Genomic DNA, 26,946 nt, shown 5'->3' with positions numbered 1-26,946 from the left:
GCCTTCGACAACTCTTTGTTGTGTGCACCGAAGCAGTGACATCCAAAAGATCACAGGGATTTGGTTGGACAGCCAATGTGGGGAGAGTAGGCGACCCTGAAGAAATTACCCAGCCGTACGTCAAAATGAGGATGCTTCATCTGCAAAGTGCTTCAGAAACTTTATTGCATCTCTGCCCTCGCGGCAGTGTCGCCGTCACTGGCAACTCCTCAAATTTTAAGAAAACCGCTCCCCCCCCCCAGTGATAAAAAGGAACGAGGTGAGGGATCCCTAGGAGGAAAGGCTCAAGGTCTTCCGGCAGGGACGTCAGCCTCCAGGTGGGGTCTGGAGCTCTCCTGGCATGACGACGGACCTCCAGACCAGTTCTGCAGGAGAGAATAGCTGCTTTGGACAATGATCTCTGCGGTATTGTAGCCCGCCAAACTCACACCCTTCCCAAGCCCTACCCCGAAACCTCCAGGAATGTCCCTTCCTGGAGCTGGCAACCCCACATGGAGCAAGAGAGAGGGCATACCACGCAGGAAGTGGCAGGGTCCCTTTGGGCATGCTGGACAGAGTGTGGGGTTTGGGGGCTCGTCTTTGAAGGCGGGTCTTGTAGAGCAGGGGGAGTCAACCTGTGGATTTGCTGGCAGGGGCTCCTGGGAATTGTAGTCCATGAACATCTGGAGGACCACAGGTTGACTACCCCTGTTGTAGAGGAGGCACGGCACCATCGCACACAGGGCCTTCTGCCCTCGACGGACCCAGTGCGGCCGTCAGGGGTCTCGAGCCGTGCCCATCCCACGGTCAGGGCAGGAGGCCGTGGTCCTGTCGCTCCAGGGCTTCACAGGAAGTCCTTAGTGATGGCCTCGGCGAAGTTGGGGGCCGCCATGAGGATGCTGATGGAGCAGACGATGTGGATGAGGGCAAAGGTGACCAGGCAGAGGCGGTCGATGACGGCCGCAGCGAACTTCCACTGGCTGCCGGCGGCCTGGGCGGCGTCCTGGCCCCGGAAGCACTCAGCCACGTAGTGTAGCTCCTCCAAGATGCGGCCTAGTTCCGGGGCGTTCAGCAGCTCCTCGGAGGCGGAGGCCTGCAGCTCCGGAGACGGGAGAAAGGGCCGAGGCACCTTGGGCGGCTTGGCGGGCAGCGGTGCCGTGGGGCTGCCCGCGTAGGGAAGGTTACCGTTGGGGACCACCGGGGTGGCTCGTGGCTTCGTGGTGGTGCCGTCGTCGCTGTTTTCGGAACTGCAGCTCAGAAGGCTGGGGGCGCAGTGGGGCCGCCCCACAGGCTCCTCCCCGGGTTGGCGCATGCGCAGCAGCCAGGCCCCCCAACGCAACACCACCACCTGCACCTGTGGGAAGAACGTAGGCTGTTGAGGGGAGGCCGAGGGGTCTTCTGTATTCACGTTTCCGTCGCTTGCCTGTCCCTTTGAGGGCCTTTCCCCTTTTCTGCCTGTGTCTTGCTCCCTCTAGTGGTGAATTCAGTATTACATCTCTGTGAGCGTTTCCGCATCTTTACACAGCGTTCGCTGTTTACATAAAAGGCTAAGCCCTTGGTGGTCGGAGAGTGGGCGTGACCAGTCCGGGTGAGGGCCCTTAGCCGGCCAGCACCGCTGTGCCAGGCTCCCTTTAGGCCTGGGAGCTCTCTCATTGTGGCAAGAGCTGCCGGGCCCAAAGGGTGCCTGCCATGGTGGTGCCTCCGTGGGGGAGGCCTGCCTGCTCCCTCTATGCCCCCCAGTTCTCTCGTCCAAGCGAGAGAGCGGCTGGGCCTAAAGGGAGCCTCCTGCGGGGACGGCACCGCAGGGGGTGTGCCTGGCCCCTCCATTTAGGCCCTGCAGCTCTACGGTCCTACGGGGGCCCTTCCGCAACGGCGGCACCGCTGCAGGGGAGAGGTGCCCACCCACCCCCTTAAGAACGGGCTTTGAATCTAGTTAAGAGAAATATTTTATTTAGCCTTGACTTAGATTTCCTTCGGCTGCTGTGAGTCGACCCTCCCCTTGTTTCCCAGGCTGAAATTTGCAGTATGCTTCCTGCATCTGAATTGCATGTTTGGAGCTTCCCATCATGCTTAGCTCCGTTCCCCTTTTCAAAAACTTTTCCACGCAAAATGTCTGTTTGCCCCTTTCTATTTGTTGCACCACTTAATTCTGACATGGCGTGCCCCCAATCACCTCCATCTCTTCCCCTCCAGTGTACTGAAAGTTTTTTTCCCCTTAGGCTATCGTATTGCAGTGCTGCTGTGCAAGGCTGCTTTTTTAAAATACTTAGCAACGTTGCAATGTGACCACCCCTTTTTTAAAAGGCTGATTTTTTCAGAACAGAGAAGGAGGGGATGAAGGGAGAACGCAATGAGAAAAGGGACATGCCAGCTTGGTTTCATGGAGAAGAGCGGCGGTTTCGAATCTAGTAAGCCAGGTTTGATTGTCCGCTCCTCCACATGGGTGACCTTGGGCTTGTCACAGTCCTGATAGTGCAGTTCTCACCGACCAGTTCTGTCAGAGCTCTCTTAGCTCCACCTCCCTCACAGGGTGTCTCTTGTGGGGAGAGGAAACGGAAGGTGATTGTGAGCTGCTTTGAGACCCCTGGTAGAGAAGAGCAGAATATAAAAATCCAATTCTTCTTCTTAGAAATCGTGGGTGTGGGGGGAAAAAACCTCTGAATGCACACATTTACCCACTGGGCATCCCTGAATTAGATTCCGCCTTGACAGGTGAAATCATTGTAACGAGGATGTACCAAAATGTGTGGTGAGTCAGAGGGCTACTCAGGCCAGCGTCAGGAAAGGTGGATTTTAATGCGGAAATGGATGGAAAATGCAAATCTGAATGATATCGCTAGTGCGGAAATTGTCTGTATGTCCGGCATATCTCCCTACGGATTCATACAATGATGTAATATTGAACTGACCACTAGAGGGAACTAGAGGGAACAAAACCTGTTCAGAAAAGGGAAATACAGGGGATCAAAATGAGAATGCGGAAGAGCATCCAAATTCTGAGGATGGGGATGTGAGACGGGGACAGATAAGCCATTTAAGTTACTGGGAAATTTCTGAATGGGCCACTGCTCTAGTAGGTGGCAAGGAACAAGATGAGCCGAGTCCCCCCAGTTCTCTCTGAGCTTCAGCCAACCATGGCATCTCTCCCCACTTCCAATCTGTTATCTCTTTAAGCACTGCTGCCAGTTTGAGAGCGAATGCAGTGGAACAAGGCCAACTAATGCCTGGAGGTGAACACCTGAACCTGCCTTACACTGAATCAAACCTTCAGTCTATCAAGGTCATTATTGTTGACTCAAATTGACAGTAGCTCTGGTCTCAGGCAGAGGTCTCATCCATCATGTACCCTGTGGTCCTTTTAATGGGACATGCTGGGGATAGAACCAGGACCTTCTGCGTGCCAAGCAGAGGCTCTCCCACTGAGCCACACCTCCTCCCCTCCCTTGGAGGTCAGGACTCTACTTGACCCAGCAGCAACTCTCCGGAGTCTCAGGTAGAGGTCTTTCACATCACATCAAGCCTTTCAACTGGAGATGCCAGGGATTGAACCTGAGACCTTCTGCAAGCCACAGTCCCTCCCCTCCATCAAGATCGCCTGCTCATAAGGACAGTGGTTCTCCAGGGTCTGAGATATCCCTACTGTGAGGAGCAAAAGAATATATCATTTCAGAGGGTCAGGAAAAGAGGAGGCGAGGTGGGTAAGACACCCGGGGATGAGGATGGGTTTTCAGGAGGACTAGGAAGGAAGGGGAAGACCGGCAGGAACTCATAGTGAGAGGTTGAGGCACGGGGCTCTGGGCAAGAGAAGAGGAGGAGGACCACGTATAGCAACGCGAGAGGATAACACTCACCCATCTGGGCATGCACCCGCCATCGGGGTCATGGTGATGGTATTGGAGCACAAAGACAGTGGCGACCACTGAGAGTCCAACCATCCCCATGGTGCTAGCAAAGTACTGCCCTGGAAGAGAGGCAGAAAGGAAGAAGGCACGGATTGGGCTTCTGGAAGACCCCTTGATTTCCAACTCACCTTTCTACTGGCTATTTCGGGTGGCTGGCAACACTAAAGAAAGAAATCCAGCATTTCTTCCCTGTATCTATTTACTTGGTTTGGGTCCTGCCATTCTCCCCAAAGCACTCTGCGCTCTTCCATTTCACCCTCACAACAATCCTGTGAGGTGGGTTTGGCTCAAAGATGCCCCGTGAGTTTCCATGGCAGGGCGGAGATTCGAACCAGGGTCTCCCAGATCCTCGTGTGAGCATTACTCCACACCGGCATTCTCTTACCCCAAAGGAAGTAGGAAACAAGACGTCTTTCAAGAGGAAGCCAAAAATAAGAACTCTAGAAGAGCCCCGCTGAATCAGACCACTGAGCGGACATATAGTCCAGCCTCCTGCCTCACACAGTGGCCAACCAGTCCCTCCGAATGGCCAACAAGAGGGCAGAGAGACCAAGGCCTTCATGAGTACATCAGAAGAGCCCTGCTGGGTCAGACCAGGAGTCCATCTAGTCCAGCTTCCTGTCTCACACAGCAGCCAAACAGTTCCTCTCTATGCCCAACAACAGGGTATAGAGGCTAAGGCCTGGATCTGACCAGGGAGGGTCCATCTAGTCCAGCATCCTATCTCATACAGTGGCCAACCAGTCCCTACGAATGGCCAACAAGAGGGCAGAGAGACCAAGGCCTTCATGAGTACATCAGAAGAGCCCTGCTGGGTCAGACCAGGAGTCCATCTAGTCCAGCTTCCTGTCTCACACAGCAGCTAAACAGTTCCTCTCTATGCCCAACAACAGGGTATAGAGGCTAAGGCCTGGATCTGACCAGGGAGGTCCATCTAGTCCAGCATCCTATCTCATACAGTGGCCAACCAGTCCCTCCGAATGGCCAACAAGAGGGCAGAGAGACCAAGGCCTTCATGAGTACATCAGAAGAGCCCTGCTGGGTCAGACCAGGAGTCCATCTAGTCCAGCTTCCTGTCTCACACAGCAGCCAAACAGTTCCTCTCTATGCCCAACAACAGGGTATAGAGGCTAAGGCCTGGATCTGACCAGGGAGGGTCCATCTAGTCCAGCATCCTATCTCATACAGTGGCCAACCAGTCCCTACGAATGGCCAACAAGAGGGCAGAGAGACCAAGGCCTTCATGAGTACATCAGAAGAGCCCTGCTGGGTCAGACCAGGAGTCCATCTAGTCCAGCTTCCTGTCTCACACAGCAGCTAAACAGTTCCTCTCTATGCCCAACAACAGGGTATAGAGGCTAAGGCCTGGATCTGACCAGGGAGGGTCCATCTAGTCCAGCATACTATCTCATACAGTGGCCAACCAGTCCCTACGAATGGCCAACAAGAGGGCAGAGAGACCAAGGCCTTCATGAGTACATCAGAAGAGCCCTGCTGGGTCAGACCAGGGGTCCATCTAGTCCAGCTTCATGTCTCACACAGCAGCCAAACAGTTCCTCTCTATGTCCAACAACAGGGTATAGAGGCTAAGGCCTGGATCTGACCAGGGAGGGTCTGTCTAGTCCAGCATCCTATCTCATACAGTGGCCAACCAGTCCCTCCGAATGGCCAACAAGAGGGCAGAGAGACCAAGGCCTTCATGAGTACATCAGAAGAGCCCTGCTGGGTCAGACCAGGAGTCCATCTAGTCCAGCTTCCTGTCTCACACAGCAGCCAAACAGTTCCTCTCTATGCCCAACAACAGGGTATAGAGGCTAAGGCCTGGATCTGACCAGGGAGGGTCCATCTAGTCCAGCATCCTATCTCATACAGTGGCCAACCAGTCCCTCCGAATGGCCAACAAGAGGGCAGAGAGACCAAGGCCTTCATGAGTACATCAGAAGAGCCCTGCTGGGTCAGACCAGGGGTCCATCTAGTCCAGCTTCCTGTCTCACACAGCAGCCAAACAGTTCCTCTCTATGTCCAACAACAGGGTATAGAGGCTAAGGCCTGGATCTGACCAGGGAGGGTCTGTCTAGTCCAGCATCCTATCTCATACAGTGGCCAACCAGTCCCTCCGAATGGCCAACAAGAGGGCAGAGAGACCAAGGCCTTCATGAGTACATCAGAAGAGCCCTGCTGGGTCAGACCAGGAGTCCATCTAGTCCAGCTTCCTGTCTCACACAGCAGCCAAACAGTTCCTCTCTATGCCCAACAACAGGGTATAGAGGCTAAGGCCTGGATCTGACCAGGGAGGGTCCATCTACTCCAGCATCCTATCTCATACAGTGGCCAACCAGTCCCTACGAATGGCCAACAAGAGGGCAGAGAGACCAAGGCCTTCATGAGTACATCAGAAGAGCCCTGCTGGGTCAGACCAGGGGTCCATCTAGTCCAGCTTCATGTCTCACACAGCAGCCAAACAGTTCCTCTCTATGTCCAACAACAGGGTATAGAGGCTAAGGCCTGGATCTGACCAGGGAGGGTCTGTCTAGTCCAGCATCCTATCTCATACAGTGGCCAACCAGTCCCTCCGAATGGCCAACAAGAGGGCAGAGAGACCAAGGCCTTCATGAGTACATCAGAAGAGCCCTGCTGGGTCAGACCAGGAGTCCATCTAGTCCAGCTTCCTGTCTCACACAGCAGCCAAACAGTTCCTCTCTATGCCCAACAACAGGGTATAGAGGCTAAGGCCTGGATCTGACCAGGGAGGGTCCATCTAGTCCAGCATCCTATCTCATACAGTGGCCAACCAGTCCCTCCGAATGGCCAACAAGAGGGCAGAGAGACCAAGGCCTTCATGAGTACATCAGAAGAGCCCTGCTGGGTCAGACCAGGGGTCCATCTAGTCCAGCTTCCTGTCTCACACAGCAGCCAAACAGTTCCTCTCTATGTCCAACAACAGGGTATAGAGGCTAAGGCCTGGATCTGACCAGGGAGGGTCTGTCTAGTCCAGCATCCTATCTCATACAGTGGCCAACCAGTCCCTCCGAATGGCCAACAAGAGGGCAGAGAGACCAAGGCCTTCATGAGTACATCAGAAGAGCCCTGCTGGGTCAGACCAGGAGTCCATCTAGTCCAGCTTCCTGTCTCACACAGCAGCCAAACAGTTCCTCTCTATGCCCAACAACAGGGTATAGAGGCTAAGGCCTGGATCTGACCAGGGAGGGTCCATCTACTCCAGCATCCTATCTCATACAGTGGCCAACCAGTCCCTACTAATGGCCAACAAGAGGGCAGAGAGACCAAGGCCTTCATGAGTACATCAGAAGAGCCCTGCTGGGTCAGACCAGGAGTCCATCTAGTCCAGCTTCCTGTCTCACACAGCAGCTAAACAGTTCCTCTCTATGCCCAACAACAGGGTATAGAGGCTAAGGCCTGGATCTGACCAGGGAGGGTCCATCTAGTCCAGCATCCTATCTCATACAGTGGCCAACCAGTCCCTACGAATGGCCAACAAGAGGGCAGAGAGACCAAGGCCTTCATGAGTACATCAGAAGAGCCCTGCTGGGTCAGACCAGGGGTCCATCTAGTCCAGCTTCATGTCTCACACAGCAGCCAAACAGTTCCTCTCTATGTCCAACAACAGGGTATAGAGGCTAAGGCCTGGATCTGACCAGGGAGGGTCTGTCTAGTCCAGCATCCTATCTCATACAGTGGCCAACCAGTCCCTGCGAATGGCCAACAAGAGGGCAGAGAGACCAAGGCCTTCATGAGTACATCAGAAGAGCCCTGCTGGGTCAGACCAGGAGTCCATCTAGTCCAGCTTCCTGTCTCACACAGCAGCCAAACAGTTCCTCTCTATGCCCAACAACAGGGTATAGAGGCTAAGGCCTGGATCTGACCAGGGAGGGTCCATCTACTCCAGCATCCTATCTCATACAGTGGCCAACCAGTCCCTACGAATGGCCAACAAGAGGGCAGAGAGACCAAGGCCTTCATGAGTACATCAGAAGAGCCCTGCTGGGTCAGACTAGGGGTCCATCTAGTCCAGCTTCCTGTCTCACACAGCAGCCAAACAGTTCCTCTCTATGTCCAACAACAGGGTATAGAGGCTAAGGCCTGGATCTGACCAGGGAGGGTCTGTCTAGTCCAGCATCCTATCTCATACAGTGGCCAACCAGTCCCTCCGAATGGCCAACAAGAGGGCAGAGAGACCAAGGCCTTCATGAGTACATCAGAAGAGCCCTGCTGGGTCAGACCAGGAGTCCATCTAGTCCAGCTTCCTGTCTCACACAGCAGCCAAACAGTTCCTCTCTATGTCCAACAACAGGGTATAGAGGCTAAGGCCTGGATCTGACCAGGGAGGGTCCATCTAGTCCAACATCCTATCTCATACAGTGGCCAACCAGTCCCTACGAATGGCCAACAAGAGGGCAGAGAGACCAAGGCCTTCATGAGTACATCAGAAGAGCCCTGCTGGGTCAGACCAGGAGTCCATCTAGTCCAGCTTCCTGTCTCACACAGCAGCCAAACAGTTCCTCTCTATGTCCAACAACAGGGTATAGAGGCTAAGGCCTGGATCTGACCAGGGAGGGCCCGTCTAGTCCAGCCTCCCATCTCACCCAGGGGCCAGCCAGTTCCTCTGCAGGGCCAGCATCAGGGCAGAGAGGCCGAGGCCTTCCCCTGGGAAGACCCTCAGAAGAGCCCTGCTGGGTCAGGCCAGGGAGGGTCCCTCCAGTCCAGCCTCCCCCCTCACCCAGGGGCCAGCCAGTTCCTCTGCAGGGCCAGCCACAGGGCAGAGAGGCCGAGGCCTTCCCCTGAGAAGACCCTCAGAAGAGCCCTGCTGGGTCAGGCCAGGGAGGGTCCTGCAGTCCAGCCTCCCGTCTCCCCCAGGGGCCAGCCAGTTCCTCTGCAGGGCCAGCCACAGGGCAGGGAGGCCGAGGCCTTCCCCTGAGAAGACCCTCAGAAGAGCCCTGCTGGGTCAGGCCAGGGAGGGTCCCTCCAGTCCAGCCTCCCGTCTCCCCCAGGGGCCAGCCAGTTCCTCTGCAGGGCCAGCCACAGGGCAGGGAGGCCGAGGCCTTCCCCTGAGAAGACCCTCAGAAGAGCCCTGCTGGGTCAGGCCAGGGAGGGTCCCTCCAGTCCAGCCTCCCGTCTCACCCAGGGGCCAGCCAGTTCCTCTGCAGGGCCAGCCACAGGGCAGAGAGGCCGAGGCCTTCCCCTGAGAAGACCCTCAGAAGAGCCCTGCTGGGTCAGGCCAGGGAGGGTCCCTCCAGTCCAGCCTCCCGTCTCCCCCAGGGGCCAGCCAGTTCCTCTGCAGGGCCAGCCACAGGGCAGGAGGGTCCAGGTTGTCCCCTGATGTTGCCTCCTGGCTCCGGGATTCCGAGGGACAATCGATCCCGACGACCTTACTAGACAGGTTCTCAAAACCACCTCTAACCTTAATTGCTCTAACAACGGCCTGCGGATCCGTTCTGCCCAAAGTGGTGATTTCCCTCAGGCGGGGAATATCCCCCTACTCCCCTGGGGCCACGCCCAGCCCAACCATGGCACGGGAATCTTCAAAGAGGCCAGGGTGTGCGTTCCCAGGTCCGTTCCCTGCTGTGTCTCCAAACCGAGCACCGCCCCCAAACAAAGCCGTCAACTCTGATTGGGGCGTTCCTAAAGATCTGGGGGTGGAGCCTAGGAGGGCGGGGCTTGGGGCAGGAACGGACCTGAGCACGGCATCATTCCAATGAGTCCCCCCTCCGGGCCCACTGAGCTCCGTCCTCAGGAGGGCAGCTGTCGTTGCTGGAGAGCCGTCCAGGCAGTGTCTGGAGGATGACGATCCAAAACCCCGTCCCGTTTCTACTTTCCGCTTTCCAAACCTCATGCTCACTTTCTGCTAGGGGTGACAACTCCATGTTGGGAAATTTGTGGAGATTTGGGGGAGGAAAGGAGTTCGGCAAAGCATCACACCACCCATTTCTTCCAGGGGAGCTGATCTCCGGAGATCAGCCTTAATTCCGGCAGACCTCTTAGGCTCCGTCTGCATTTGGGCGACCCTCCCCCCGACCACTCTGCATCCCAGCCTCTTTCCCGTACCAATGAGTGGGATGGAGTCTGACGTGGCCGGCATGACCTCTGCCACCAGCAGCATGAAGACGGTGAGCGACAGGAGGACGGTGATGCCTGCAGAGGGAGGAAAGAGCATAGTTGTGCAGATCCGAGCACGGGAGAGATCAGGCTGCATTGGAGAACCCCTGCCGACCTTCCGAGATCTGACAAGGTCGGGCCACCCAGGTGAGGTCCTGCAAAGAGGAGGCTACTTTTCTTAGGCTCTCAAATGTTTCATATCCCCCTTTGCAATTCCGTTCTCCCCCAGGGGGACATCTGACCGTAACATTTTGAACTCCCCACCATTATCAAAAATAGGCATCTCCTGAATTTATGGTGGGGGGATCAAGGATTCTTGGAGATTTGCTGAACGAGAGGGGTAACAGGCTGGATTATTCCACTCTGTCTATACCAGGGGAGAATCCTAGCCAGAAATTTCAGGCTCTCCAATTGTTTCATATTCCCCTCTGCACACCCTTTACCCTCAAGGGGACATCTGACCATCAAATTTTGAGTTCTCATCCACCCCTTCTCCAAGGGAAGGCAGGTGAATTTTCTCCAGGCCAGGCTGGATTGTGGAGATTTTTTTTGGGGGGGGGGGACTCACATGGGCATGAAATTGAGGTCACTGAGGGTGGGCAGGTTGTTGTGAGTCCCTGTATTGTGCAGGGGCTGGACTAGATGACCCGGGGGTTCCCTTCCAATTCTAGGATTCTAAGGTGAGCTCATGCAATGCTCGGCTTCTCCTCCACCCATCTACACTCCCAGCCAGCCCACAAAAAAGTTTACCCAGAGAGATCTTCTCCCCGGAGTCAGCTGGGAGCAGGAAGACGAGGAAGGTCATGGCGGAGAGCAGCAGGCAGGGCACCAGCATGTTGAGGGCGTAATACAAGGTCCGGCGGCGCATTGTCACGGCAAAGGTGACGTCCAGGTAGGGCTCCCGGCAACATTCGTAGAAGACCTTGTTCTCGCTGCCAGGAACGCCTGTGGGACGGGGGAGAAGAAGAAGAGATGGTTTTGACGACCCGCATTTCATTGCCCGAAGGAGTCTTCCAGCGGCTTCCAATCGCCTTCCCTTTCCTCTCCCCACAACAGACACCCTGTGAGGGAGGGGAGGCTGAGAGAGCCCTGAGATTACTGAAGAAGGAGAAGAAGAAGAAGAGTTGGTTCTTAGATGCCGCTTTCCTCTCCCTGAAGGAGGCTCAAAGCGGCTTCCATTTACCTTCCCTTCCTCTCCCCACAACAGATACCCTGTGAGGTGGGTGAGGCTGAGAGAGCCTTGATATTACTGCTTAGTTAGAACAGTTTTATCAGTGCTGGGACTAGCCCAAGGTCACCCAAGCTGGCTGCATGTGGGGAAGCCCAGAATCAAAGCCAGCTCGCCAGATTAGAAGTCCGCACCCCTAACCACGACACCAAGCTGGCTCAGAGCCACTGATGGACCTCTGCTCTTAAGAACATTAAGAGAAGCCATGATGAATCAAGCCAATGGCCCATCCAGTCTCACACTCCATGTGGCCAAAACCCAGGGGCCCTCAGGAGGTCTACCAGCAGGGCCAGGACTCCAGAAGCCCCCCCACTCTTTCTCCCCCCCCCCCAAGCACCAAGAAGACAGAGCATCCCTGCCCCAGACAGAAGAACAGAAGAGAATCCACATGGTACGAAGTGAATGGCCAATGCAGTCCAACATTGTGTTTCCCACACTGGTCAAAACCCAAGGGCCATCAGTAGGTTCAGCAGCAGGGCCAAAACTCAAGAAGCCCCCCCACTCTTGCCCCCCCCAGCCACCAGAAAGATAGAGCATGGCTTCCGAATGTGCAAATTGGTAAAGGCACGCATGCATCTATTTCCACAGTCCCAGATAACTTATTCAATTTCAGGGTCCAAACAACCCAGCAGTTGGGGACAAGGAGAGCAGCGGGAAGGGAAAGGGGTTGAGGGAAGGTCATGAGGTCTTTCACTCCCAGCACCCTCTTACCCACGAGGTCCCACTCCCCGTTGGAGACGTAGCCAGACGTGTCCGCCTCCGTCATGTGCAGGTCCAGCAGCCAGCCGTCGTAAGTCCAGGAGCCGAACTTGAGGTCGCACTTCTGGGTGTCGAAGGGGAACCAGCGGACGTCGATCCGGCAGGTGCTCTTCAAGATCCCTGGAAGGACAGAGCGGAGGAAGGAAAACACAGCCGGTCGTCAAAGTCAGCACCAGCTACGGAAGCCGGCAAGGGAGTCCTCCTCTTCCACATTTATTCCAAGCAAAGAGACTCCTGTGCCCTTAAACCGGGGTGCGCCAGGGCACAGCTCAGTGCTTCATGACCTTCATCAGTAACAGGACCGATGGAGCATCGATTTGGCGCATGTTGGTTGATGCGCTTCTGCCCCTGCCTGTATTGCAGGGTGGTGTTTGTGGGGGTGAAGTGGCGCAGACCTTATGACCCCATAAGGTTTTCAAGGCAAGTTTTGTGTTGGACTAGGTCCAATCTGCAGGGTGCATGTTTCAACAGCATGCTGAGAATATCCTACAGCAGAGGGGGCCAAACTGTGGCTCTCCAGATCTCCATGGACTACAATTCCCATGAGCCCCTCCCGGGGCTCATGGAAATTGTAGCCCATGGACATCTCCATCCCTGTCCTACAAGTGTCAGGATCATTAGGATCTCTGCCATAATTTAGCCTGGGTTCTTCCATGACAGTTATATTGCTTGGTGCCTGGCAGTTTCAGGCCCTGTATTCCTGCTTGTTAGTTAGAGTGAAATATATGTTGTGGTAACTCCTATCTGGTGTTGAGGCCTCTCGGCTGGGCCCAGTTTTGTTATCGCCCGGCCAAGGCCATGTGAATGTTCTGTTGTTTTTAATTGCCTGTGTTTTCTCCCTCCTGCCCCCCTCCCTTGGGAACATTCAAGTTTTGGGCGGGAGAATTGTATTGATAAGAAGAAGCAAATCTGCTCTCTAGTCAGATTTGTCTTCGCCAGTATGGATGTTCGTAGTACTTCTCAATAAAGCTTTTCTTATGATTAAGAAGCTAGTTGTGAGCTCTTTCAACGTCTGACAACAAGGAGCATCGTGTGTGTGTGTGTGTGTGTGTGTGTGTGTGAGTAGTTAGCATATTTAAAATAATAATAATATTATAATAATCACTATTTTTATAGCCTGCCCTACCCCGTAGGCTCAGGGTGAGTAACAACCGGCATGTACATATAATAAACAATTTTTTTCAATTAAAGGATATTAAATGATGTTATTAACTTATTAAACTGCCTCTATCAAGCTCTTGTAAAAGGGAAATTCATTTCTGCTGGCCAGTTGGTTTGAGGATGGTGTATCATTGGTTTTGCGAGGCCAGAGTGGACTTGGGTGTCATTTTCCTGGCTTCAGCTGCAGGCCTGGAGGGACAACTCTAGATTAGGGACTTCCTGGTATTTAAAAAAATAATCCCCTCCTGTGTCCAGATTGGCTCGAGATTTCCTGCTTCTCTGAGCACACTTCCTCCCGGATCACTCCCAGAACAATAGTCAGTTAAGCTGTTAGGACTCTTGCTTTCTCTCCTCTCTTATTTGCAAAGTTGTTTCCTCTTCTCAATAAAGCTGTTCATTCTTTAACCATCGTGGTAATCTGCCCCTCTTTGGTATGTTCAAACTATGCCAAAATTTTGGAAGAGGTTTGCTGTTATCTGGCACTGTGCAGAAACCCTGGTCTCCCTTGGCCAATCAGGGCCAGCTCTCCTGAGTCTCCATAATGGTGCTAGCCGGAGCTATTCCAGAGAATGTAAACCCTTACTCTCAGCCAAAAGAGCGCCCTGGGGCAGCTCATCATGAGGCACAAAACAAGTCCCCCGGTTTTCCCACTGAAGTCTCCAATTCAAGATTCACAAGGGGAAGAGGGATTACAGATGGGAACCCAGGTTGGGTTTTTCATGCATGCATCTCTGGCCACCGGGTTTGATTCCCCACTCCTCCTCCACAGGCAGCCAGCTGGGTGACCTTAGGACAGTCCAGTTCTCTCAGAGCTTTTCTCATAGAGCAGTTCTGTCAGAGCTCTCTCAGCCCCACCTACCTCACAGGGTGTCAGGGGAGGAAGGGAAGACGATTGTAAGCTGCTTTGAGACTTCTCCAGGTAGTGAAAAGCAGGGTATAAACCCAACTCCTTCATCTCCAGTCAAAACTCTAAAGAGAGCCAGTGTGGCACAGAGGCTATAAATAGAATCCGGGAGTTCGAATCCCTGCTTGTGCCATGAAAGCTTGCCGGGTGTCCTTGAGCCAGTCGGCATATCTCGGCATAGCCTACCTCACAGGGTTGTTATGAGGATACCACTGAGAAGAGGAGAACCCTGTAAGCTGGCCTGGGTCCAAAAGGCAAGAGATGAATTATGTCCATAAATAAGTTTTACGGCCTCCGGTCCGTTCGGGCCTCACCTGGGGGCAGCCACTGGCAGTAGCCACTTGAGTTGACCAAGATGTTGGTATGGAAGGTGGAATCAAAGTTTTCGTTGGCACTAGGAGGGAAGAAGAAACCGAGGCACGAATCAGCCACAGTCGGCTCTCTTTCGGCCAAAGAGCTGACCGACAGGAAACGCAACGAAGGCCAAAAGACCTTACAGTGGGGTCCCCGGTTATTTCGGAGCCCATGGGCACCTTCGGAGTCCTGACAACGCACGGTACTCACGGCCCCAAAAATGGCTGCACAAAATGGCCGCTGCAGGAGGCGGAGCCTGCCACAAAATGGCCGCCACAGCTTGCCTTCTGTCACCCAGTGAAGATCCTTCCGCCAACATATTAAAAAATCTGAACTGGCAATCAGAAACCTTGTTGGGCCAAAACCTTCACTTGCCCAGTAAGGATCTTGGAACGATGATGGCAGCTGCTCTGAAGCAGCGTTCTTAAAAATCTGCACCACCAATCAAGTCTCCGACGGCCCACAAGAAGCCTTGCTGGGCAAGATCCCATCTGGCTATCCCCACTTTCTACATATACTTGGGGGCGCCAGGAAAGGTTTCGGCAGCTCCCCATGGTGCCCCCGGGCAGCAGGTTGGGGACCCCTGTTCAACAATCCCCAACTTAACAAAGATGTGAACAAAGATGTGTCCCCCGTTTGGAGAAGACCTGGGAAAGGTTCGCCAGGTCCCCAAAAGACGCAAACCCCACCTGTTATACAAGAGGATGTCGGGCTTCCAGATTCGGTCAGCGGAGAAACGGAGGGTCTTCACACCAGGGTATTCCGATTCGTTCCACCGCAGGTAGTGGTCGTACCAGTACTGAAAGGGGGAGAAAGAAGGCGGGGGTGAGAGGGTTGCCAGCTCCGGGTTAGAATAGGGTGGAGCACCTTCCCTCCTTAGCTCCTCTTTTACTCCCACCCACTCAGGAAAGCCTTCCAGGGCTGTCGAGACCCCCAAGGGTCTCATGAAACCCTGGTTGAGGAAGCCCAGTTTGTCCACCCCTCTCTAATCCGGAGAGCCAGATACACAATTCCTCGCTCCTCCTCCACATGCAGCCAGCAGGGTGACCTTGGGCCAGTCCCAGTTTCCTCAGAGCTGTTCTCGCGGAGCAGTTCTCTCAGAGCTCCCTCATCCCCACCCGCCTTACCATCTGGAGCCAGACGTTGGTGGTCAGGACTTGGTTCTTCTCGTCCTGCCAAGGAGATAAATCAGAGGCAGGAAATTATTTATTTTAAAATTTATTTTTTTTTAATTTATACCCCGCCCTTCCCAGCGTGCCGGCTCGGGGCAGCTTCCAAGGATTAACTCCATAAAATATACACAATGCAGTTTCTCAATAATTTAGCTTAACATAATATTAACACTGTAAAACCATGAAATCTTTAAAACAATCGTGCCAGCTATGTAGCCGACTGGTTCACGTTTTCAGTGTGGGGGTGGGATATCCATGTAGAGGGAGCCCAGCCAATGTTGAACTGGAATTGGGATGGGGAAAGAAGAAGAAGAACAAGAAGAAGGAGAAGAAGAAGAAGGTAAAATAGTTTGAAGATAAAAATATTTTTATTAGATTAGGAGCAAGAAGAGGAGACAAAGAGCTGTATTTTTATACCTCACTTGCCCTGCTCAAAGGAGTCCCATACAACTGCCGTCCCTTCCTCTCCTTATCACAGATGCCCTGTGAGAGAGATGGGGCTGAGAGAGCTCTAAGAGAACTGCTATATGAGAACAGCTCTAAGGTAACTGGGAATGGCCCTCAGGTTTTGCCCCATCCCCAATCTCCAGGTATTGCTCAAACGGGAACTGTCAATTCTATCAAGTAGATGCCCCAGAGAAGCCCCAAAACAGTGGGGGCCACAGTGTGCCTCCATGAACTGGTATTCGGGGTACAATGCCTCTGAATTTGGAGGTTCCATTTAGCCATCATGACAAATGGCTTTTGAACCGTCATGGGTTTTAAAACAATCTATGTGAGGTTCTGTCGATAAGCAGACTTCATTTGAGGAAAACCTCTTTATTGAAGAAATAATGGACAAAGCAAAACGGGGCCCTTGCTAAGACTAAAAATCCGAACTAAACTGGCCATATCTACCCCTCGGCCTCAGCCCCCCCCCCCCCCGCACTCCTCTCACAGCACCAAAAGTTTTGGGTGCAAAGATTCTTTGTTGGCACAACGGACAGTCTTTCGCTCGGCATCTCTGGCAGCATTCAAGGTCGCTGGGAAAAGAGTCGTTCCCAGACGCAGCGCTGTGGAAAGCAGGGGTGTAGAGAACAAATATCTCTTCCCAGGGACCTTGAACGCTGTCAGAGATGCCGAGCGAAAGACTGTGCGTCATCCCTGCTTGGTAGTTGGATGGGAGACCACTGAGGAAGTGCAGGGTTGCAACACAGCGGCAGGCGACGGCCAGCTCCCTCCGAACGCCCCTTGCCATGAACAACCTCAACGGCACCTGAGGAAGTGCCTGCAGCAACAAGCCCACCCCTTTGCCCACACAAACAGGTGCTCAATTCGTTGCTCCGGGTGGTTTTACTTCAAAAAGGCAATGGCATTAGGGTAAATCCCTGGCAAACAGAAGCAGGCATAAACCTGGGTAAATCCGCTCGGCCCTTCTGAAATCCCCCAAGCGCCCCTTCGGCCCCTGCCGCTTACCACGTCCATAATCTGCATGAGGCTGAGTGTGAAGTGCACCGTCAGGGGCAGGGCATCCTCGCCCACCGGCCGCTCCAGAGGGGTGTAATCCTCCAGTAAGTCCTTCAGCAGCTGGCGCTGGTGGACCCCTCCCCGGGCACCTGAAAGCCAGACGGGCACAGAGCCTGGTTAGGTTTCGACCGCACGGTGGATATTTCAGAGGAGGGTGTAGGGGTTAGAGTGCAGCAGACTCTAGCCAGATACACAATTCCTCCCTCGTCCTCCACATGCAGACAGCTCGGTGACCTTGGGCCAGTCCCAGTTCGCTCAGAGCTGTTCTTGTGGAGCAGTTCTCGCAGAGCTCCCTCGGCCCCACCCGCTTGACAAGGTGTTGGGTGCAGGGAGAGGAAGGGAAAGGTGTTTGTCAGCTGCTTTGGGTCTACGTCTGGTAGTTAAATGCGGGGTGTAAAAAAAACAGCACTTCACGGGTTCGATCCCCGGCATCTCCAGCTTAAAAGAATTACATATCTCCCCCGATGCCCCCTGTAGGATCATGCCAGTGGCCCATCCCGTCAAAAAAATCCACGTCATGCAAGAAGAAGAGTTGGTTTTTATACTCCACTTTTTACTATCCGAAGGAGTCTCAAAGCGGCAGACAATTGCCCTCCCTTCCTCCCATTCACAACAGACACCCTGTGGGATAGGTGGGGTGAGAGAACTCTGAGAGAACTGTGACTGGCCCAAGGTCACCCAGCAGACCGCATGTGGGAGAGGAGTGAGGAATCGAACCTGGTTCTCCAGTTCAGACGCCACCGCTCTTAACCTCTCCACCAGGGAGAGTCAACCTGTGGTCCTCCAGATGTTCATGGACTACAGTTCCCATGAGCCCCTGCCAGCAAATGCTGGCAGGGGCTCATGGGAATTGTAGTCCATGAACATCTGGAGGACCACAGGTTGACTACCCCTGCTCTACACCATGCAGGCCACCCAGTAGCCAAAACTCAGGAGCCAACTGGAGGTCCCCCAGTGGGGCCAGAACTCTAGAAGCCCTCCCACTCTTGGCCCCCCCAAGATTTAAGGAGACAGAGCATCCCTGCCCCAGACATAACAGTCTTCCATCTATACCTCGTGGCTAACAGCCTCTGACAGACCTCTGCTCCCTATCTTCCTCCAGCCCCCTCCTGAAGCTTGTTATACTTGTAAGTGGCCACCACATCCTGCAGCAGTGAGTTCCACAGGGGAATGACTCCTTAGCCCAAGAAGGACTTCCTTTAACATGTCCTTAGTCTGCTGCTCAACAATTTCATGGAAGCCTCAGGAGGCCTTGTATTGTTTAGCCTGGAGAGGAGACGACTGAGAGGGGATCTGAGAACCATCTTCAAGTATTTAAAAAGCTGCCATACATGGAGGATGGAGCAGAGTTGTTCTCTCTTGCCCCAGAGGGACGGACCAGAATGAATGGGATGAAATTAATTCAAAAGATATTCCATCTAAACATCCGGAAGAAGTTCCTGACAGTTAGAGCAGTTCCTCAAGTGGAACAGGCTTCCTCGGAAGGTGGTGGGTTGTTTTCCATCTTTGGAAATTTCTAAACAGAGGCTTAATGGTAGAAAGTGAAGAGGAACTAAAGAGCCTGTTGATGCGGGTGAAGGAGGAGAGTGCAAAACATCAAGAAAACGAAGATCATGGCATCCGGCCCTCTCAATTCCTGGCAAATAGATGGGGAAGAAATGGAGATAGTGACAGATTTTATTTTCCTGGGCTCCGAGATCACTGCAGATGGGGACTGCAGCAAAGAAATTAAAAGACGCTTGTTCCTGGGGAGGAAAGCTATGGCAAATCTAGACAGCATCCTAAAAAGCAGAGACATCACCCTGCCAACAAAAGTGTGTCTAGTCAAGGCTATGGTCTTCTCAGTTGCAATGTATGGCTGTGAAAGTTGGACCATAAGGAAGGCCGAGCGTCAAAGAATTGAGGCTTTTGAACTCTGGTGCTGGAGAAGACTCTTGTGAGTCCCTTGGACTGCAAGGCGAACAAACCGGTCAGTCCTAGAGGAGATCAGCCCTGACTGCACCTTAGAAGGCCAGATCCTGAAGATGAAACTCAAATACTTTGGCCACCTCATGAGAAGGAAGGACTCCCTGGAGAAGAGCCTAATGCTGGGAGCGATTGAGGGCAAAAGAAGAAGGGGACGACAGAGAATGAGGTGGCTGGATGGAGTCACTGAAGCAGTAGGTGAAAACTTAAATTAACTCCGGGGAATAGTAGAGGACAGGAAGGCCTGGAGGATCATTGTCCATGGGGTCGCGATGGGTCGGACACAACTTCGCAACTAACAACAACAAACAGGCTGGAGAGCCATCTGACGGAGAGGCTGATCCTGTTAAGGCTCAAGGTGGTGGCAGGTGACAGTGGATGAGCGAGAGGGTGGTGAGTGTCCTGCGTAGTGCAGGGGGTTGGACTAGATGACCCAGGAGGGCCCTTCCAACTCTATGATTCTAGAATTCTATGAGGGAGTCCTCCTTTCTCTGCCTTCTCTAGCCCCTGCCCAATTTTGTAAACCCCTCTCATCGCCCCCTAATCATTTCCCCAAACCAAAGATCCCCCACCTCCTTGATCTTTCTTCCTAACGGAAAAAGTTCCGTCCCCTCCGTCATTCGAGATGCCCTCTTCCAGGGCTATAATATCATTTTCCGGCTCTTGCTGCAGGGTCGCTACGCAGAGGCAGGTCCTCACCTCCTCTGTTTGTCTCTCGCCCTGACCTGGGTGGCTCAAGCCAGCCAGGCACCGGACGGAAAGCAGAGTCAGGCCTGGCTACGATTTGGACGGGGGCCCACCGAGGACCTCCAAGGTGGCTACGCAGAGGCAAGCACTGCCGAACCGCCTCAGTTCCTCTTTAGAAAACCTGCCGGGCAGCCTTAAGTCCGCTGCGGTCTGACAGCGCTCCTCTGCATCGAAGAGAAATTCCCAGGAGGGGGAGGCCAGCCTCTGCACACAGCTGTTCAGCCACAAGCGCAAAAAGGAACCTCCACGTGCAGAGGCAGCCTACCTCGGAATACTAGCCGCCAGGAACGGGAGTTGGCGACCGGCCGCTGCCTGTCTGTTCTTTAGTGGCAGAATCCAGCTGGTCTAGCTGGACTGTGGGTCAGATCCTGGCAGAACCTCCAGGGGGGCTTTAGGGGGAGCCTCCGAGAAGGGGGGGGGCAGGTCAGTCCTGGGATGCTGCAGCCTGCCCCCCGTGCAAATAACTATGGGGGGGGGGGGTCCTGCTCTCTTCTGTCTCTGCTCTGTCCCTGAATGTCTAGGGGGGAGGGGGGTTAAGCAGCCCCTTTACACTCCAGCCTGCCCTGCACCCACCTTCCCCCCAAAGTAGGGGGCTGGCCACTACCAATTTAACAGCTGAGATTGCAGGGGGGGCAGAATTTGCTTTCCTTTCTCCATAACGGAAGGGGGGGGGCAAACAAGGCTAAAGTCCAGATTATTTCTGATGCAAATTATTCCCATGCAAAACTAGGTTGCCCCCTCCTGCCCCTTTGGTAGGCTATCAAAAGGATTAGAGATGCCATCCTCCAGGTCAGACCTGGGGATCCCCGGTTTATGGCTTCTCTCCAGGCGAGGGAGAAAGGAGATACTTCGGAGGGTGGACAGTACGGCCCTTGTACCCCACTGGGGACCCAGTTCTCCCCAAGCTCCTCCGCCAAATCTGCCGGAGTTTCCCAACCTGGACCTCGCAACTTTATCCCCCATCCCAATAGGGATGCCAACCTCCAGGTGGGACCTGGGGGTTCCCACGAATTACAGCTGACTACAGAGACCAGCTCCCTTGGAGGAAATTTGGAGGGGGGGGGGCTCAAGGACATTAGACCCCACTGAGGTCTCTGATCTCCCGAAGCTAAACCTCCGGACGTTCCCCCGGCTGGATGTGGCCACCCGATCCTCCCCCCTCCCTCCACTGCCTCCCGGGGAGACCTGGGGATCCCCTGGAATTCCAGCTCACCTCCAGCCCGCAGAGATCAGTTCCCCGGGAGGAATGGGGCACACTGGAGGGCGAGATCTAGGGCGCTGCACCCCACGGGGGTCTCCGTCCTCCCCTCCCGAGCCTCCAGTTGTCCCCCCGCCGGGATCTGGCAACCTTGCCCCCCTCCCCTTCCGTGCGCCTGGCCGCTCTCCACGCCTTGCATTTCAAAGAGGGTGTTTCGGGGGAGCGGGGCCGGTTCCTTTGGCTTTCTCCGGGTGCCAGCCCTCCGCACCCCGACCCCCACCCAGGCCAGCCCGTGCGGGCGCCCCCGGCGAGCTCTCACCGCGGCTGCTGAGCAGGCAGGCGCCCAGGGCGAGCAGGAGGCCGCCGGCCGGCCCCATCCCCATCCCCGCCGCCTAGTCCGCCGCCGCCTCGTCCATGGCGCTCCGGTGCAGCGAGGCCGGCCGGGGAAGCAGCCAGGCTGCCGGGGAAGAAGGGAGGGACGGAGGGAGGGAGAAGCGGCTCCGCGGGGGACGGCCGGACACCCACGTGCGGAGGGGCGGGCGGGCAGCCCGAGCGCCGCCTTCTCCCGCCAGGGGGCGCCCGCGCCTCCGCCACTCGCGCTCTTACAGGGGGACGGGGAAGGGAGGGAGCGCGCAACGCCAGCCAGGCAAGGTAGGACGGGCGGGTGGGGGTGGCCTGGGATTCCGGGAAGGCTGCGGTCTGGCCGGAGCGGAGAAGAAACAGAGTCCCGGAGCGCCCTCCAGCCTGCATTTGATAGACAAGGAGAAGAGTCTTGTGGCACAGAGTGGTAAGGCAGCAGACATGCAGTCTGAAAGCTCTGCCCATGAGGTTGGGAGTTCGATCCCAGCAGCCGGCTCAAGGTCGACTCAGCCTTCCCTCCTTCCGAGGTCGGTAAAATGGGTACCCAGCTTGCTGCTGGGGGGGTAAATGGTAATGACTGGGGAAGGCACTGGCAAACCACCCCGTATTGAGTCTGCCATGAAAACGCTGGAGGGCGTCACCCCAAGGGTCAGACATGACCCGGTGCTTGCACAGGGGATACCTTTACCTTTACCTTTCACTGCTGGAAGGAGTCTCAAAGCGGCATCCAATCGCCTTCCTTTCCTCTCCCCACGACAGCTACCCTGTGAAGTTAAGAGAGCTCTGAGAGAACTGCTTTCTCAGAACAGCACAGGGTCACCCAGCTGGCTGCATGTGGAGGAGAGGGGAATCAAGCCCCATTCTCAAGATTCTACCCCGGTGTGGGGATAACTTAAAGAAGAAGAGTTGGTTTTTATACCCTACTTTTCTCTCCCCGAAGGAGTCTTAAATCGGCTTACAATCGCCATCCCATTCCTCTCCCCACAACAGACACCATGTGAGGGAGGGGGTTCTAAGAGAGCTTTGACAGAACTGCTCTGTGAGAACAGCTCTAGGTGAAGTAGTGATCATGTGATTTTGGACTTTTCTGTTCTTGGGGAAGAGAAAAGCTGTACACAGTTACACTCTACCCCCCAGCAGTGCGGACCTCTCTGGGCTCCGACCCCCCCAGCCACTGCAGTGAACCTTTCCGCCGTCCCCCCCCCCTCCTATCCCCCTTCTTTCCGCAGCAGCAGCCCGGAGATGCAGGCAGAGCCGTAAATCGCACCTGCTACACGAACCACCCGGGACTCCCGCAGGGCCTGCAGCTCTAATTGAAATAAGGCTCCTGGCACAGGAGGAGGCCGCCCGTTCCAGAAGGCCAAAGTCTCTCCCCCTCGCTGGGAATTAAAGAGGGAAGGGAGAGGTTTATTTCTCCATCAAAAACGTATCAGGCGGCAGAAGACCAAGAACGGAAGCGTCTGCAAAGGCGGGAGTTTCGCCGGCCTGAAGATCAAGTAGGAGGACGTTCCGCCGGCAGGTCAAGGGTCAGGTTCTTGCCTGGTGGGATGGGGGACCGACTGGAGACACCCACCCTCCCTGCTCTGTTTATACCATAGAATCATAGAATCATAGAATCATAGAGTCGGAAGGGGCCATAGAGGCCATCTAGTCCAACCCCCTGCTCAGAATCAGAATCATAGAGTTGGAAGGGGCCATACAGGCCATCTAGTCCAACCCCCTGCTCAGAATCAGAATCATAGAATCATAGAGTCGGAAGGGTCCATAGAGGCCATCTAGTCCAACCCCCTGCTCGACGCAGGATACCCACGGCAGACTGGATCAGATGCATCACATGAAGCGGCCCCATCGGCCTCACTCACCCCACAGGGTGTCTGTTGTGGGGAGAGGAACGGGAAGGCGACTGTAAGCCGCTTTGAGCCTCCTTCGGGTAGGGAAAAGTGGCATATAAGAACCAACTCTTCTTCTTCCTCAGTAATCTCAGGGCTCTCTCAGCCTCACCTCCCTCACAGGGTGTCTGTTGTGGGGAGAGGAAAGGGAAGGCGACTGGAAGCCACTTTGAGACTCCTTCGGGTAGAGAAAAGCGGCATCTAAGAACCAACTCTTCTTCTTCTTCTTCTTCTTCTTCTTCTTCTTCTTCTTCTTCTTCTTCTTCTTCTTCTTCTTCTTCTTCCTAGCAGGGGACGTTCCAGGGTGCCTTGGAGCCCTACACGTCCTTGGGGGTCTCCCACCCCAGGGCCAACCCTGCTGAGCTTCCTGGAGAAAACGACCGTGTCATAAGGTGGGTTGGAGTGGACCGTGTTCCTGCTGGGCTCCTTCCCCTGCTCAGACTCTGTCCTTCCCAGGCCTCCAGGAATTTCTTCACCCAGGGTGGCCAACTCTTTCCCAAAGGTCGCCGTCTTCAGGAGACTAAAATATGGCCGTTGCACAACTCTGAAAAAGAAGTGCGGGCAACATAGTGTGTTTTGAATATGCAGCAGAGGTGTGCGTTCGGATGGGTGTGTGGCTGGCACTGGGGATATGGCAGCCCGAAAAAGTTTGGGAAGCAAAGATCTCACTCAATATCCCATCTAATTCAATATTCCTGCCAACTAACTGGTTATTCCTGCCGTCTAATTCAATATTCTGGCCATCTAATTCGATGTTCTGTGTAACTCTACAGTCCCATGGTGACTAGCAGGAAGTCTTTTGGGTCTCATGTTTGGAGGAGGAGGAGAAGTTCTTACATGCCACTTTTCTCCCTGATAGTATTGAAGAGGAAGAAGAGTTGGTTCTTAGATGCTGCTTTTCTCTTCCTGAAGGAGTCTCAAAGCGGCTTACAGTTCCCTTTCCTCTCCCCACAACAGACACCCTGTGAGGTGGGTGAGGCTGAGAGAGCCCTGAGATTACTGAAGAAGAAGAAGAGTTGGTTCTTATATGCCACTTTTCTCTACCCGAAGGAATCTCAAAGTGGCTTCCAGTCGCCTTCCCTTTCCTCTCCCCACAACAGACACCCTGTGAGGTGGGTGAGACTGAGAGAGCCCTGATATCACTGCTCGGTCAAAACAGATTTATCAGTGCTGTGGTGAGCCCAAGGTCACCCAGCTGGCTGCATGTGGGGGAGTGCAGAATCGAACCCAGCCAGATTAGAAGTCCGCACTCCTAACCACGACACCAAGCTGGTAGCCTCAAGTTTGCTGGGGGAAGCTCATGTGCTGGACAGCTCCCTTGTCTTAAAAACTCCTTGTGGATACATGAGCTGCAGGGTCAGCAAAGGGGAGGAGAATCTCCCTCCCTGTGAAACTAGCTTTCCTGCTGCAGGGAGTCTTTATCATTTGAAGCTGAAAGGCATCACCTGCCCTCTAAAGTGCTGGAGTCCGTTTGACTGGAACAACAATTTGACAGCCTGTGTGAGGAGGGAATAGGCTGTTTTGGGTAGATCTTTTAAACTGGATATGCTGCCAGGGAGTGAACACCAGGCCTTCTGCTGAGACATACGTCTTCCCTGGAGTCTCTGGCAGTGCCTCTGTCCTTGGTTTCCTGTGCCTGGCAACGAGGCAGAAATTAATCCAAAAGCGTTTACAACTAAACATTACAAGGAGAGAGAGCTGGTTTTCTACACCCGACTCTTCACTACCCGAAGGAACCTGAAAGCCGCTTACAAACACGGCTGTCTGTTGTGGGAAGAGGAAGGGAAGGCGATTGTAAGCCGCTTTGAGACCCAAGAGGTCTGCTGGGGTGACCTTGGGCCAGTCCCAGTTCTCTCAGAGCTCTCCAGCCCCACCTGCCTCACAGGAGAGGAAAGGAGTCAGGAGAGGAAAGGATGGTGATTGTAAGCCACTTTGAGACCCTTCAAAACGGCTTACAATCACCTTTCCTTCGTCTCACGGATGCCCTATGAGGAAGGTGGGGCAGAGAGAGCTCTGGGAGAACTGGGACTGGCCCAAGGGCCGCGAGAGCCAAGCACTGGCTCCTCTCCTCCTGCCCTCCTCCTCACCATCGGCCAAAATTAATAGAATCAGCGTAGCCATCCGACGGCCTTCTAGGATCTGCTTAAAACCCTGTCCCTTCCCGGCCCCACCTTGAAATCTCGAGGAATGTCACAGCTCTGGACTGGCTCTTCCTGCCCATCCTGTCCCTGCCTCGAATTCAGCAGCCTTGGCCCAGTTGTGGGGCATCAGGAATGTGGGGGTAAAAAACCAGCTGCTTTTCGGATGCAAAAAACGTCATCTTTGCTCAAGACTGGGGGGGGGGGCAAGGGGGGGGATCCAAGCTTTCCCTCGGTTTCTTTGTGCTTATTATCCGAGGCAGCTTCATCCACCCCCCGCAGGCCAAATAAATCCCTCCTCCGGAGCAGATGGGCTTGACCCACATAGTCAGAGAGAGGAAATCTATTTCTGTGCAGCTGTGAGCACTTCTCTCCCCCCCCCCCCACCCCCTGGGCTTTTAAGTCCTCCTTGCTGCCTTCCAATCAAATCAGAGCATCACGATTTCCGTGGCTCTGCAGACCCACGGGCAAATTTGACGCTGGCCGGGCTCTTCCTGTGTGTTTATGGAAGCTGCCAGATTCGGTTTGGGTGACGTCTTTCTCCCCCCCCCCCCTTGGCAGCGCTGCTGACGTCATGCAGGCCGGCTGGCATCTTGTGATTTCCCGGAAGCACCGAATAAAATGCAGGAGAGAGAATTCAGCTGACCAAAAAAACTGGGTTTTTTTGCTTTCGAGAGGGGGGAGCCCCAGGTTCTCGTCCTGTTGAATATAGATGCTGTTTCCAAAGCTGTCCAAAAGACCAGGTTTCATTAACAAGGTTCTGGCTCCGGAGAGCAAGGTCGCCAACCTCCAGGCGGGGCCTGGGGGACTCCTCGATTTAGGGCTGTTCTTCAGACGACGGAGATCAGCTCCGTTAGGAAGAAAATGGAAGCTTTGAAGAGTGGATGTTATGACAGTAGACATGGACTACCTCGGAGGTCTCCCATCCAAATACTGAGCCAGAATGACCCTGCTTGGCTTCTGAGAGCCAATGAGATCGGACCAGGCCGGCCCGTTCAGGTCAGGGCGAGGTAGAATCAGGGGTGGTTCGCTAGCAGCTGCCTCTGATAGCCTCACCCACCTCACAGGGTGTCTGTTGTGGGGAGAGGAAAGGGAAGGCGACTGGAAGCCGCTTGGAGACTCCTTCAGTTAGAGAAAAGCGGCATATAAGAACCAACTCTTCTTCTTCTTCAGTAATCTCAGGGCTCTCTCAGCCTCACCCACCTCACAGGGTGTCTGTTGTGGGGAGAGGAGAGGAAAGGGAAGGCGAATGGAAGCTGCTTTGAGACTCCTTCGGGTAGAGAAAAACGGCATATAAGAACCAACTCTTCTTCTTCTTCAGTAATCTCAGGGCTCTCTCAGCCTCCCCTCCCTCACAGGGTGTCTGTTGTGGGGAGAGGAAAGGGAAGGCGACTGGAAGCCCCTTTGAGACTCCTTCGGGTAGAGAAAAGCAGCATATAAGAATCAACTCTTCTTCTTCTTCTTCTTCAGTAATCTCAGGGCTCTTTCAGCCTCCCCTCCCTCACAGGGTGTCTGTTGTGGGGAGAGGAAAGGTGACTGTAAACTGTTTTGAGACTCCTTTGGGTAGAGA

General features: G+C 54.3%; 1 protein-coding gene across 4 annotated transcripts; it reads right to left on the bottom strand.

The window, feature by feature from the left end:
• Nucleotides 1–143: 143 nt before the first annotated feature.
• Nucleotides 144–21,524, bottom strand: LOC143829485 (neuronal acetylcholine receptor subunit alpha-7-like). Of its 4 annotated transcripts, XR_013228167.1 has the most exons (11): nucleotides 21,309–21,523; nucleotides 17,029–17,168; nucleotides 15,529–15,573; nucleotides 15,091–15,200; nucleotides 14,362–14,441; nucleotides 11,935–12,102; nucleotides 10,746–10,940; nucleotides 9,945–10,031; nucleotides 3,831–3,940; nucleotides 515–1,333; nucleotides 144–365 (listed from the first exon to the last, which is right to left on the bottom strand). XR_013228167.1 is itself a non-coding variant. In XM_077320474.1 (10 exons), exons 1-10 carry the CDS (start codon nucleotides 21,370–21,372, stop codon nucleotides 824–826), a joined length of 1,509 nt encoding a protein of 502 aa, XP_077176589.1. In that variant the 5' UTR covers nucleotides 21,373–21,523; the 3' UTR covers nucleotides 144–823. The 4 variants fall into 4 exon arrangements, 3 of the variants coding, with proteins under 3 accessions (XP_077176589.1, XP_077176605.1, XP_077176615.1); XM_077320474.1 differs by having other exon boundaries at nucleotides 144–1,333; XM_077320490.1 differs by lacking the exon at nucleotides 15,529–15,573 and having other exon boundaries at nucleotides 144–1,333; nucleotides 21,309–21,524.
• Between the last annotated feature and the right edge of the window lie 5,422 nt (nucleotides 21,525–26,946).

The sequence above is a fragment of the Paroedura picta genome, chromosome 1, assembly GCF_049243985.1.
Source record: "Paroedura picta isolate Pp20150507F chromosome 1, Ppicta_v3.0, whole genome shotgun sequence".
Classification (NCBI taxonomy): Eukaryota; Metazoa; Chordata; class Lepidosauria; order Squamata; family Gekkonidae; genus Paroedura; species Paroedura picta.
Note: the sequence above shows the minus strand (reverse complement) of the source record. Positions and strands in the feature narration are given on the sequence as shown.